The sequence below is a fragment of the Lissotriton vulgaris genome, chromosome 2_1 (assembly GCF_964263255.1).
Source record: "Lissotriton vulgaris chromosome 2_1, aLisVul1.2, whole genome shotgun sequence".
NCBI lineage: Eukaryota > Metazoa > Chordata > Amphibia > Caudata > Salamandridae > Lissotriton > Lissotriton vulgaris.
In genome coordinates, this window is record NC_141687.1 from 1,994,927,434 (window position 1) to 1,994,942,813 (window position 15,380).

At 47.9% G+C, this 15,380-nt stretch overlaps 1 protein-coding gene across 1 annotated transcript in view; it reads right to left on the bottom strand.

The window, feature by feature from the left end:
• Nucleotides 1–15,380, bottom strand: part of TMC3 (transmembrane channel like 3) — a 584,800-nt gene that overhangs the window by 128,988 nt on the left and 440,432 nt on the right. Inside the window, exon 14 of the mRNA XM_086958221.1 lies at nt 12,100–12,228. Coding sequence (XP_086814347.1) covers nt 12,100–12,228 — 129 coding nt within the window. The remainder of the gene's footprint in view (nt 1–12,099; nt 12,229–15,380) is intronic.

Here is a 15,380-nt window from a genome sequence, read left to right on the forward strand (position 1 = left end):
ACATTCATCCATGTAGGTAGCCCCTACGAACTCCCTGCATGGTCCTTGACCTCCTGACAACTAGTTTCACATATTCCACCATGTTATCCGCATCCAACTCTTCATGGCAGTGGTGGGTTTCACATGCCATTGATAAATATTTTGATGGATCCCTGGCCTGTACATGACAGAGAAACAGTACTCCTGCACTTGGATAATCCACTTTTCAATCTTCAATGGTGGCTTCGAGGATGACCCAGTGAACAAAGGTATCAGTCGCTTGTGGTTTGTGTGAACTTCCGAAAGTGTGGCCATAGAGATCTATTTGAAAGTGTGGCCACCTCCAATGAATTGCTATTGCTTCTTCCTGTATGTGAGAGTATTGCTGTTCCGTCTCTGTCAGAGCATGACTGGCATATACACTTTCTTGTTTTTGGGACAGGAGTGCACGGAGGCCGGTGTGGCTGGTATCCGCGGAGAGCTCAGAGTCATGGCGGGGATCAAAATATGCCAGAGTGGTGTCTTCAGAAAGTACTTGTTTTGTTGCTTGAAAAGCTTACTCTTGGAGGGGACAGACAGAGTTTGTCTTTCTCAGTTCTCAAAGTGGAGCAATGACGGTGATCAAATTCTGGATGAAGCTGCCACAGTACGTGACCATCCCCTAAAACTACTCACACCTGCAACGCTCGTAGGAGCCAAGGGAAGACCGAATGTTCTGCACCTTAGTTGGGTCTGGCATGAATTAATTCTCAGAAAAATGATAGCTAAAAACAATATATCTTTCTCAAAGAAAGCACACTTTTTCCTGTGTTGGTTGAGCTCACAGTTCAGTAGTCTTCGAAACGTCATTCATAGTATGTAGTGATGCTCTTCCAGGGTGGGCGGATGCACTAGGGTGTCATCTCTGACACTGATGCTCCATCTAACCCTGCCAACTCCACTCTGATAGTGTCTTTAAACACATCAGCCGCACTGGACACTCCAAAGCTGAGGCTTTTGTACCTCCTCAATCCCTCATTGGTAGAGAATGTTGTGATAGCTCTCGACTTTGGCATCAGCCTCAGCTGATGGTGTCCAGCTCAAAGATCCATTTCAGGAAAACCATTTCAGGAAACCTGGGCTTCATCCTGTACTACTCCCTCTTGATGACCAGACAAGTCAACGCTGTATCATCATCGTGCTTCAACACCCTGCGCATGCTCCATAAGATCTTCCGCTGGATCCCCACTGAAACCAGGAAGACAGTCACCCAGGCACTCGTCACCAGCCGACTGGACTACGGGAACACCCTCTACGCGGGAACCACGGCCAAACTACAAAAAAGACTCCAGCGCATCATCCTGGACATCCCTCGCCACCGCCACATCTCATCCCATCTGAGAGACCTGCACTGGCTCCCCATCAACAAGAGGATCACGTTAAGACTCCTCACCCACGCACACAAGGCTCTCCACGACATGAGTCCGAAGTACCTCAACAGCCGCCTAAACCTTCTACACACCCACCCACCAGCTACGATCGGCCAGCCTCGCCCTTGCCGCCGTACCACGTGTTCGCAGAGCCACTGCTGGAGGAAGATCCTTCTCCCACCTGGCTGCCAAGACATGTAACTCCCTCCCCACCCACCTACGGCTGACCCAGGACCATCTCTCCTTCAGGAAGCAACTCAAGACCTGGCTTTTCGAGCAGTAACGGACCCCTCCCCCCAGCGCCTTGAGACCCTACCGGGTGAGTAGCGCGCTTTATAAATTTTTGTTGTTGATTGATTGATTGTGGCTCACTTACTTCTGTCACAATGTCATCAAAGGTGGGTGTTAGATTTGTTTCCCGGTGGATGGTCATGTAGGGTAGTCGCATATCCACTCATATGCGGACCTCACAGAGTTGGACCTTCTGGCCTTTAAATAATGTCTGCTTGCTTCAGCTTCCAGAGTTCATCTTCCACTTTTGGGCAGAGCTGTAATGCCACTCAGTGATGTCTCAGCACCACTGGTTGAACTGAATCGTCAATATGGAGGTGTACTAATCGGTCCTTCAGCCAGCCAGTGCCATTGAATATATGTGAAAATTTAACAAGCAGATTGTTCACACCTTCTAGATTGACACTGAATGCAAATGAGATTTACTTGATATGTTCTGCAGTTCTGTAGATTGGTGGCATTTCAGATCCTCCTTTGATGACCTACACTTTAACTCCTGTAGTGTGTGTCTCATAGGAGATTTTGGTTGTGAACACACCTGCCAGCGGGAGTGGTGTTGATGAACCAAAAGCAAATATTTGTGTAGTGGTGGGGTGCAAAACTGGCTGCAACGGTGGGGTTTGTAAAATGGATTGTGCCATAATGTTAATGGATACACCCGTGTTAATTAGGGCTGGTACTTGATGTCCTGCAAAGATTATACATTTTGGGATTCGTATACTGTGATGTTCTCCAGGTTGCATGATTCAGAAAAGGGGGTGGTGATGAACAGAGTGTCTGAATTAAGCAGACCACTCTTACCCAGTCCAAAGATCAGGGCTTGATCCATCACCGTTTTTTAGCTCACTGCACCATCCCAGCTCAGAACTTGGCTATATGCAAATTAGTCTGACCCTGGCCCAGTGCATCATGGGAACAGGGCAGACCAAACTACCAAGCCAATTCTTATACTGGGAAGGAAACAAGTTACCGGGGACCGGTTTCTGGCATTTCAGCCGTCTTCGGCCCGGCTTGCTTGAATCCTGATGGTGCAATGAGCTAGGGCCTCACATCTGAGTATACCCTTCCACGCTTATGGTGGACAAAAATGATTCAGAAAAGGGGGTGGTGATGAACAGAGTGTCTGAATTAAGCAGACCACTCTTACCCAGTCCAAAGATCAGGGCTTGATCCATCACCGTTTTTTAGCTCACTGCACCATCCCAGCTCAGAACTTGGGTATATGCAAATTAGTCTGACCCTGGCCCAGTGCATCATGGGAACAGGGCAGACCAAACTACCAAGCCAATTCTTATACTGGGAAGGAAACAAGTTACCGGGGACCGGTTTCTGGCATTTCAGCCGTCTTCGGCCCGGCTTGCTTGAATCCTGATGGTGCAATGAGCTAGGGCCTCAAATCTGAGTATACCCTTCCACGCTTATGGTGGACAAAAATGATTCAGAAAAGGGGGTGGTGATGAACAGAGTGTCTGAATTAAGCAGACCACTCTTACCCAGTCCAAAGATCAGGGCTTGATCCATCACCGTTTTTTAGCTCACTGCACCATCCCAGCTCAGAACTTGGCTATATGCAAATTAGTCTGACCCTGGCCCAGTGCATCATGGGAACAGGGCAGACCAAACTACCAAGCCAATTCTTATACTGGGAAGGAAACAAGTTACCGGGGACCGGTTTCTGGCATTTCAGCCGTCTTCGGCCCGGCTTGCTTGAATCCTGATGGTGCAATGAGCTAGGGCCTCACATCTGAGTATACCCTTCCACGCTTATGGTGGACAAAAATGATTCAGAAAAGGGGGTGGTGATGAACAGAGTGTCTGAATTAAGCAAACCACTCTTACCCAGTCCAAAGATCAGGGCTTGATCCATCACCGTTTTTTAGCTCACTGCACCATCCCAGCTCAGAACTTGGCTATATGCAAATTAGTCTGACCCTGGCCCAGTGCATCATGGGAACAGGGCAGACCAAACTACCAAGCCAATTCTTATACTGGGAAGGAAACAAGTAACCGGGGACCGGTTTCTGGCATTTCAGCCGTCTTCGGCCCGGCTTGCTTGAATCCTGATGGTGCAATGAGCTAGGGCCTCACATCTGAGTATACCCTTCCACGCTTATGGTGGACAAAAATGATTCAGAGAAGGGGGTGGTGATGAACAGAGTGTCTGAATTAAGCAGACCACTCTTACCCAGTCCAAAGATCAGGGCTTGATCCATCACCGTTTTTTAGCTCACTGCACCATCCCAGCTCAGAACTTGGCTATATGCAAATTAGTCTGACCCTGGCGCAGTGCATCATGGGAACAGGGCAGACCAAACTACCAAGCCAATTCTTATACTGGGAAGGAAACAAGTTACCGGGGACCGGTTTCTGGCATTTCAGCCGTCTTCGGCCCGGCTTGCTTGAATCCTGATGGTGCAATGAGCTAGGGCCTCACATCTGAGTATACCCTTCCACGCTTATGGTGGACAAAAATGATTCAGAAAAGGGGGTGGTGATGAACAGAGTATCTGAATTAAGCAGACCACTCTTACCCAGTCCAAAGATCAGGGCTTGACCCATCACCGTTTTTTAGCTCACTGCACCATCCCAGCTCAGAACTTGGCTATATGCAAATTAGTCTGACCCTGGCCCAGTGCATCATGGGAACAGGGCAGACCAAACTACCAAGCCAATTCTTATACTGGGAAGGAAACAAGTTACCGGGGACCGGTTTCTGGCATTTCAGCCGTCTTCGGCCCGGCTTGCTTGAATCCTGATGGTGCAATGAGCTAGGGCCTCATATCTGAGTATACCCCTCCACGCTTATGGTGGACAAAAATGATTCAGAAAAGGGGGTGGTGATGAACTTAGTGTCTGAATTAAGCAGACCACTCTTACCCAGTCCAAAGATCAGGGCTTGATCCATCACCGTTTTTTAGCTCACTGCACCATCCCAGCTCAGAACTTGGCTATATGCAAATTAGTCTGACCCTGGCCCAGTGCATCATGGAAACAGGGCAGACCAAACTACCAAGCCAATTCTTATACTGGGAAGGAAACAAGTTACCGGGGACCGGTTTCTGGCATTTCAGCCGTCTTCGGCCCAGCTTGCTTGAATCCTGATGGTGCAATGAGCTAGGGCCTCACATCTGAGTATACCCTTCCACGCTTATGGTGGACAAAAATGATTCAGAAAAGGGGGTGGTGATGAACAGAGTGTCTGAATTAAGCAGACCACTCTTACCCAGTCCAAAGATCAGGGCTTGATCCATCACCGTTTTTTAGCTCACTGCACCATCCCAGCTCAGAACTTGGCTATATGCAAATTAGTCTGACCCTGGCCCAGTGCATCATGGGAACAGGGCAGACCAAACTACCAAGCCAATTCTTATACTGGGAAGGAAACAAGTTACCGGGGACCGGTTTCTGGCATTTCAGCCGTCTTCGGCCCGGCTTGCTTGAATCCTGATGGTGCAATGAGTTAGGGCCTCACATCTGAGTATACCCTTCCACGCTTATGGTGGACAAAAATGATTCAGAAAAGGGGGTGGTGATGAACAGAGTGTCTGAATTAAGCAGACCACTCTTACCCAGTCCAAAGATCAGGGCTTGATCCATCACCGTTTTTTAGCTCACTGCACCATCCCAGCTCAGAACTTGGCTATATGCAAATTAGTCTGACCCTGGCCCAGTGCATCATGGGAACAGGGCAGACCAAACTACCAAGCCAATTCTTATACTGGGAAGGAAACAAGTTACCGGGGACCGGTTTCTGGCATTTCAGCCGTCTTCGGCCCGGCTTGCTTGAATCCTGATGGTGCAATGAGCTAGGGCCTCACATCTGAGTATACCCCTCCACGCTTATGGTGGACAAAAATGATTCAGAAAAGGGGGTGGTGATGAACTTAGTGTCTGAATTAAGCAGACCACTCTTACCCAGTCCAAAGATCAGGGCTTGATCCATCACCGTTTTTTAGCTCACTGCACCATCCCAGCTCAGAACTTGGCTATATGCAAATTAGTCTGACCCTGGCCCAGTGCATCATGGAAACAGGGCAGACCAAACTACCAAGCCAATTCTTATACTGGGAAGGAAACAAGTTACCGGGGACCGGTTTCTGGCATTTCAGCCGTCTTCGGCCCGGCTTGCTTGAATCCTGATGGTGCAATGAACTAGGGCCTCACATCTGAGTATACCCTTCCACGCTTATGGTGGACAAGAATGATTCAGAAAAGGGGGTGGTGATGAACAGAGTGTCTGAGATGTACCACACCTTCCACATCATCATTGTCCAGGTCTTCATCATCGTTTGGGATCTCTGTGCTCTCCTTGGCATTTACCAACTTGTGTTTGTATACTTTCTGAGAAGCAGAGGACCGGCACACTTTTGAGAAATGGTTTAGTTTGTTGGATGCTGAAAATGTCTTCCTGTGTGTTGATTTAGAAAAGGGGGTGGTGATGAACAGAGTGTCTGAGTTAAACAGACCACTCTTACCCAGTCCAAAGATCAGGGCTTGATCCATCACCGTTATTTATCTCACTGCCCCATCCCAGCTCAGAACCTGGCTATATGCAAATCAGTCTGTCCCTGGCCCAGTGCATCATGGGAACAGGGCAGACTAAACTACCAAGCCAATTCTTCACCAGAAAGGAGACAAGCTACCGGGGACCGGTTTCTGGCATTTCAGCCTTCTTCGGCCCGGCTTGCTTGAATCCTGATGGAGCAGTGAGAAAGGGACTCATGTCTGAGTATACCCTGCCACACCTATAGTGGCCAAAAACGATTTAGAAAAGGGGGTGGTGATGAACAGAGTGTCTGAGTTAAACAGACCACTCTTACCCAGTCCAAAGATCAGGGCTTGATCCATCACCGTTATTTATCTCACTGCCCCATCCCAGCTCAGAACCTGGCTATATGCAAATCAGTCTGACCCTGGCCCAGTGCATCATGGGAACAGGGCAGACCAAACTACCAAGCCAATTCTTATACTGGGAAGGAAACAAGTTACCGGGGACTGGTTTCTGGCATTTCAGCCGTCTTCGGCCCGGCTTGCTTGAATACTGATGGTGCAATGAGCTAGGGCCTCACATCTGAGTATACCCTTCCACGCTTATGGTGGACAAAAATGATTCAGAAAAGGGGGTGGTGATGAACAGAGTGTCTGAATTAAGCAGACCACTCTTACCCAGTCCAAAGATCAGGGCTTGATCCATCACCGTTTTTTAGCTCACTGCACCATCCCAGCTCAGAACTTGGCTATATGCAAATTAGTCTGACCCTGGCCCAGTGCATCATGGGAACAGGGCAGACCAAACTACCAAGCCAATTCTTATACTGGGAAGGAAACAAGTTACCGGGGACCGGTTTCTGGCATTTCAGCCGTCTTCGGCCCGGCTTGCTTGAATCCTGATGGTGCAATGAGCTAGGGCCTCACATCTGAGTATACCCCTCCACGCTTATGGTGGACAAAAATGATTCAGAAAAGGGGGTGGTGATGAACTTAGTGTCTGAATTAAGCAGACCACTCTTACCCAGTCCAAAGATCAGGGCTTGATCCATCACCGTTTTTTAGCTCACTGCACCATCCCAGCTCAGAACTTGGCTATATGAAAATTAGTCTGACCCTGGCCCAGTGCATCATGGAAACAGGGCAGACCAAACTACCAAGCCAATTCTTATACTGGGAAGGAAACAAGTTACCGGGGACCGGTTTCTGGCATTTCAGCCGTCTTCGGCCCGGCTTGCTTGAATCCTGATGGTGCAATGAGCTAGGGCCTCACATCTGAGTATACCCTTCCACGCTTATGGTGGACAAGAATGATTCAGAAAAGGGGGTGGTGATGAACAGAGTGTCTGAGATGTACCACACCTTCCACATCATCATTGTCCAGGTCTTCATCATCGTTTGGGATCTCTGTGCTCTCCTTGGCATTTACCAACTTGTGTTTGTATACTTTCTGAGAAGCAGAGGACCGGCACACTTTTGAGAAATGGTTGAGTTTGTTGGATGCTGAAAATGTCTTCCTGTGTGTTGATTTAGAAAAGGGGGTGGTGATGAACAGAGTGTCTGAGTTAAACAGACCACTCTTACCCAGTCCAAAGATCAGGGCTTGATCCATCACCGTTATTTATCTCACTGCCCCATCCCAGCTCAGAACCTGGCTATATGCAAATCAGTCTGTCCCTGGCCCAGTGCATCATGGGAACAGGGCAGACTAAACTACCAAGCCAATTCTTCACCAGAAAGGAGACAAGCTACCGGGGACCGGTTTCTGGCATTTCAGCCTTCTTCGGCCCGGCTTGCTTGAATCCTGATGGAGCAGTGAGAAAGGGACTCATGTCTGAGTATACCCTGCCACACCTATAGTGGCCAAAAACGATTTAGAAAAGGGGGTGGTGATGAACAGAGTGTCTGAGTTAAACAGACCACTCTTACCCAGTCCAAAGATCAGGGCTTGATCCATCACCGTTATTTATCTCACTGCCCCATCCCAGCTCAGAACCTGGCTATATGCAAATCAGTCTGTCCCTGGCCCAGTGCATCATGGGAACAGGGCAGACTAAACTACCAAGCCAATTCTTCACCAGAAAGGAGACAAGCTACCGGGGACCGGTTTCTGGCATTTCAGCCTTCTTCGGCCCGGCTTGCTTGAATCCTGATGGAGCAGTGAGAAAGGGACTCATGTCTGAGTATACCCTGCCACACCTATAGTGGCCAAAAACGATTTAGAAAAGGGGGTGGTGATGAACAGAGTGTCTGAGTTAAACAGACCACTCTTACCCAGTCCAAAGATCAGGGCTTGATCCATCACCGTTATTTATCTCACTGCCCCATCCCAGCTCAGAACCAGGCTATATGCAAATCAGTCTGACCCTGGCCCAGTGCATCATGGGAACAGGGCAGACCAAACTACCAAGCCAATTCTTATACTGGGAAGGAAACAAGTTACCGGGGACCGGTTTCTGGCATTTCAGCCGTCTTCGGCCCGGCTTGCTTGAATACTGATGGTGCAATGAGCTAGGGCCTCACATCTGAGTATACCCTTCCACGCTTATGGTGGACAAAAATGATTCAGAAAAGGGGGTGGTGATGAACAGAGTGTCTGAATTAAGCAGACCACTCTTACCCAGTCCAAAGATCAGGGCTTGATCCATCACCGTTTTTTAGCTCACTGCACCATCCCAGCTCAGAACTTGGCTATATGCAAATTAGTCTGACCCTGGCCCAGTGCATCATGGGAACAGGGCAGACCAAACTACCAAGCCAATTCTTATACTGGGAAGGAAACAAGTTACCGGGGACCGGTTTCTGGCATTTCAGCCGTCTTCGGCCCGGCTTGCTTGAATCCTGATGGTGCAATGAGCTAGGGCCTCACATCTGAGTATACCCTTCCATGCTTATGGTGGACAAGAATGATTCAGAAAAGGGGGTGGTGATGAACAGAGTGTCTGAGATGTACCACACCTTCCACATCATCATTGTCCAGGTCTTCATCATCGTTTGGGATCTCTGTGCTCTCCTTGGCATTTACCAACTTGTGTTTGTATACTTTCTGAGAAGCAGAGGACCGGCACACTTTTGAGAAATGGTTGAGTTTGTTGGATGCTGAAAATGTCTTCCTGTGTGTTGAGCAGGGTCTTTGATGGAGATAGGGCCCTCCACACCAGTGGCACACTTTGCGATTCATAGCTGATTTAGGGCAAGTTTTCTACTTTTCAGCACCTCGTGTTGTGACCACATTGACAGGTTAGGGTTTCACTTATCACTGCAGAGCGGATTCCATATGTGTGGCACATACCTTGGAAAGTACTTTTGAGCGTCCCATCTGGAGTATGTTGGCCATGGATATTCCTGGGACCTGAAGCATATTTCCCCTCAATTTCGCAGAAAGAGAGCACTGAATTAATTGGGCTCTGATGTTTTCATCAGCGTCTGGGAGCATGCATGTACTGGTTAGACCTTTTAGCCAAGCGTACAATGTGTCTTCAGATTCTTCTGGTTGTTGTCTAGCTTGATGCAACAAGAACCACTCATATTCAGGTTTTTCGAGCAGCTCAAAGTGGGCTGATAAATCCTATTTTAGAGTAGCGTATGTGAGTGGCGGCTACTCTAGGTGCAAGAGCATGGGGTGTCATCTGTCAATGGCTAGTGCCACCGCTGCAAAGTAAGTTTCTAGGCATTCGACTCAGTCTTTCCATTTCACATCCTGCGCAGATGGAGGGCCACTCAACAAGAACAGTTCAAAGGCAGGTAATGAGGCCATTACGGTCTGGTGTTGGGGTAGGAGTGGAGCTGTTGAGGCACATACAGTGTCAGTGTAGAGTGTACCAGCAGGGTGCAGCAGGATACAAAAAGACATCATGTGCTGTCTACCTGCAGGCCAAATGAAAGTTCTGTGCTCCAACACAGGCAGTGCGGGTCAAACAGTGGGGCAGAGCATACTGTGTGGGTGACTTGAGTGTAGGGTGTACCGCAGGGTTGATACCTTGTTTTGTTGTTAGATTGTTCATTGAGGCAGAGAGCGGCAAACTGTACAGGAAGTTGAAATGGAGACACACTAACCTGTGCAGGGCTCTGGGCTGAAAGGCATGGCTACACCCCCTTGATCGATGCCGGCCTGTAATGACAGCCTTGTTGTGCCTCATACGTGCATAGGTGAAGGATAGCAGCACTTGGGCACCCTGTGGGCTGGACCAGGCCCAAACAGCAAGCAGGGAGGGCCATGGACTCACACTCAGGGGCGTAGATAGGGGCAAGTGTGGCTCTCCGGGCAGCCATGGACAGTAAATTGCTGGTCTGGCCCGCTCAGTGGCAGGCAGCTGGAGGTGTGGACGTGTACAGGAGGGCATGGGGTGGTTCACTGGGATGTTGCCAAAGGCACCTCTTTTCTCGTGCCATGCCCAGGTGCAGCAGGATTAAGGGAGGCCAGGGCTCACCGGTTTGTCGTTAAATGTATTGTGTCTTCCAGGCCACACCCAGCCACAGCCGCACGCAGGAAGACCATGGGCGATAAGGCTGGAAGTGCTTAAGTGGCCAGGCAGGCTGAGCCCCGAGCACCATTCAGCCAGGGGCACAGTGGAGATGCTCCTTGACGTGCGCAGTGAGTAGAGTTGAGGCTGCTCTGCTCGACAGTAAAGCATCTGGGATGTGAGCAGCACTGCTATGGGAACAGACCATGTGGGCAGCAGTCGGAAAGGAGTACTCCACTCCTCTTTGCCAATTGCCCGTCTGGGTGCGAACTTATATTGTGTGATAATTATATTAGCCAGCAAGTATGACCTCTCAAACACAGATGTGCTTATAAATAACAAGGTCGGGCCTTAGGCCTTTTTTTTTAACTCCCCCAATTTGTCCCAGCATCTACCACTAGACTATATATCATGGGGTTTTAGAGGGGAACACCACTAGTTACATTTGTGTAGTTGGGAGACCCATCTGCCAACACAACAGTAAGCAGGAAGAATGGTTTGCCATCTGTAACAATTAAGTGTTAGGCATATTAAGGGGCTTATTACGGCTTCGGCGGTGCGACCGCAGGACCACTAAAGCCTCATACGCCGCAACACCACAATACTGGTGATCTTTAGACTGCCGCATTACGAGTGGGCCACCGGGCTGGCGGTTTGAGGTTGTTGGTCCCACTGTGGCAGCAATGCTCTGCCATTAAGTGAAGTCACAGTAAATGTTGCTGTTGTGCAGCGCTGTCTGCATGCTTGTGCAACTTGTGTCCTGCACCACGTCGTGCATGGCACAAATTGCACGAACTGAGGTGCAATTGCAAAAGGGGAGCACAGCGTGTGCCCCCATGCACCAGCCACTGAGCTAAAATGTCAGGGGCCCTTTTTGGGGCCCCCTCCTTGCTTTTTGGCCATCTTTTTCATGGTGATTTCACCACCATGAAAAGGCTTTTGGAAAGGCAATTGTAATATGGATGTCAGTTCTAGGCTCCCCACTCTACACCCCACCAGCATCCAGGATCCTGGTGGTGTTGGCAATGTTGTGGTGAGCTGGTGGTTGTCCTACCGCCAAACTCATATTCAGGCAGTTGAACTCTCTAGGTTATGGGGGTATGACCACCACCACCAGTTCCGTTGTCTTGAGACCGCCGAATTTGTAATAAGCCCCTTAGTGGAATATATCCTTCCTTGATATACCTATGAGGTCTTCCTCAAAGTCTGAAGCATACGCTTGCACATTGCACTCAATCAACATCTGGTGATATGCATTTTGCTCGTTTTACCAACCAACATTACTTTCTGATTTCCTTTCCTATAGAATTTGTTCAGGTTTCTATCGGTATCGCACAGAACCTGCCTACTTGCAGTCAGTTAAATTGAGATTACATTCAGGAGATCTAGCTGTGGTAATAGATTGTATACACACTTGTGGATACTGCATTTTGATTTTAACGATATTTTAAAATAAAAACACTACTTACAAATTTGCTCTCCAAATCCCAACACCAGCAGTCGCTTAAGTAACGGACGAAAAGACCTCGGAAAAAATCAATCAACAAAATGCTTGCCACAGTAAAAATCATGTCAATAATGGACAGCTTCAGCATTTCCTGAAAAAGAAAGCACAACTCAGAACGGTCTTGTTGGGTTATATAGAAAATATATCAGTAGTTGTTAATAAAAGATTATATTTCAATATTCTTCAACATTTGCTCTTCTTATGCCCTCACTACGAGGGACCTGGTTAATCGCTATATATCACAGTTAGGGATTTGGCAGGTAACCCCGCAGTCCCACAGTTTTTCTCTGATAATTTTCGGCAGGTCAAACCTGATGAAATTCATTAGGTAAAAGCTTTCCGATAATTATCGGGAAATGCAGATTTTGGTGTGCTAAACACCAAACTCTGCATGTGATATCTCTCATTGGGGACAAAGTCCTAGTTTTTAGTTATATTTTGGGCCCAATATATTCCAACCCAGCAGAGTTGGATTTTGTCAAATCCAGTAAATATCATTCCAGACACTTGGCCGCTTAAAATCAAGGCAATAGTCTCTGGTGTAGGGCTGCATTTCTGCATTGGTTTTAGTGGATACTTTCGAAGGTATTCATAAAAAAAAGTTCTAAAATCCAGCGTCACCTAAATGGAACATCTATAAATTAGTGTTACACTTACCTGATTATTTTTCTAATCAAATATATCTTTCTGCTTATGTCTATGAGCAACTCACTGTAATCGGGCTGGAAAACAGGAGGAAAACATATTTTTCCTATAATGCCATATTTAACATTCAGGTGGCCCTGGTTCTGCAGTGCTTTACATAATGTAGTCAACACTTTGTCTAGTATGTCTCCACTACTCAACAGGTCCATGTATCCATTTGGCAACTGGGGTATTATATCTGGTGTTGTAGGATATACTTTATGTAGTACTGTAGACATAAGGTAGGGTTTTTGAAAGATTTAAATTGTATACATCTGCATCTGGTGATGCTAAACACTTCCCTTTTATATTTCATCACCTTAGACCATTGGTTATCTTATAGATGAATATCAGTGTCTATTACTCTTTTGTCCCTGACTGAAAATTCACCTATTTGCTTCTCCCCTTCACAATACCCTGTATAGGACCGATATTGGTCTCCCTTCTTGTGTCAGCAGCAGCAGTTCAACTACCATGCCTGTTTATGAAGGTCAAGCTGGGAATCGCTCCTTAACATCAGAGGTCATTATAGATAGTCATGCATATAGCAGGAACTGCCCTCTTATGGCTTCTGTTTATTCTCTAGCATTATCAAACGTGTGGGGTTCCTTGCAGTCATATATAAGTCCCATGCGTTTCCATCCTTGGTCAATCATATGACTGCTTTAACCCCCTTGTACAGTCCCTTAAAAGTATATAGGCCCCATTCGGGTGCCGCTTAAGCAAGGCATTTCTTAATAATTCTCTTTGACATCCAATCCCATATCCATGAATTACAAAAATAAATGTTTTCCCCACCATCATGAATACCATGGCTCACCTCAAATTCACACCCTGCGGAAGGGCCAACCCCCCAGCGGTCCCACAATCTCTGCAAAGGCTATCCCATACCTCTACACCAATAGCCCCTGACCCTACATCTGCTCCGAAGTGCCCCCCTTCCAGCTTCCTTTACTCACAATAACAACTCCCCCTCTTTGCTCGTTTTGAACGAGCTGCGTCAGCTCAGTCATCATTCAAGTCTTCCTGCTCTCCCCCTCACTGCTAGACAGCTCTAACTCCCCTAGCTCCACTGTTCACAGCACTGCCCCTATCCGCCCCTGGATCCCTTCCCCCTGCTCAACCCACAATCCTGACCTGCTCCAACTGGCCTATAGAGGCCTCCATCCATCAGTCCCCTCTTCCCCTATCCTACCCATCCCTACGAGCATGCTACACCATTTCCCAGAATCCCTTCCCGCTGGGCACATACATCCACCACCTGCCCCCTATCCCCTGCCTCCACTAGCTCTATACCTCTACAGGGTCCCCTGAACCCAGCCTCCCAATCCCATTCCCTTAGTCCAGTGGAAGGCAGACTGAACGAGATAGCACTCTGCCTACAACAACTTAAGGCAGAGGTTCATAGTCTACTACATATCATCAAGGAACTATCAGCCAACACCAGACGAAGTTGTTCCACTATGAACAATCACCATATACGCTTGCCCCTTCTAACTGGTGTACCTGGATCTCCTTACCCCCTCTATTCTGCGGTCACCATCCTACGTCACCCACACACCCCATAGTTGGGCCTCCACATAACACCCTAACGACCCTTCTCGCCCTTCCAGATGTTGAGACTCCTTTTCAGATATGGATATTCATTCTCTCCTACTCTCATATGATCCGGCACATTCCTACGCCATAACAAACCTCCAACAAATTGAATCCATCCCCATGGATCCCTTCAGGGAACCCACGCCAAACACCAGAGCATTAAATGATAACAACCTCAAGAGAGTCACCACCACACTACCTGCACCAACAGACACCAACATAAGTCTCAAATGCGTGCTCCTAAATTGTAGATCGGCAGTTAAACATGCTGCGGACATTGCCGACCTCATCCTTGCCCAAGACCTTGACCTTGTAATGCTTACTGAAACCTAGCTAAATGACTCAGCGGCTCCCATGCTGGACATTTTAGTGCTTCCCAACTACAATATAATTAGGTTAGACAGTGCAAGTGGACAAAGTGGCAGCATTGCATGTTTGCACTGTTGCAATCTAACAGTGAAAGTACTTCAATCCGACCTCCTGTTGTCTTGTGAATACCTACGCATTGAAGTGACTGGTAGCAACAATCAGTCTTGCAAACTTCACACGTTCTACCACCCCCCTCACGACAACCTTCCCTTCAGAGAACAGATCATGGACATTGTCTCAGCCAAGGCAGATTTCCATGGCCCTAAGGTCTTCTTGGGAGATGTTAACCTCCACTGGAATGATGGGAATGATGTGGTGGTCAATAGCCTTTAATCCTTCCTACTAGACCTCAACCTAAACCAGATCTGTGACAACCATACTCATATCAAAGGAGCTACCTTAGATCTTGTCATTAGTAAGCCCAACTCCATCCTTCTATACTCAATCCTAGGGTGTGACTGGTCAGATCACTATTGCATCACCTTCCTCATCCTGAAGTCAATGAGAGCAAGCAGAGCCCAACCTAAAAACCCTAAACAGTTGAAAAGATGTCTACGGAACATCAACTCTCAAGATCTGACTGCTCTCTGC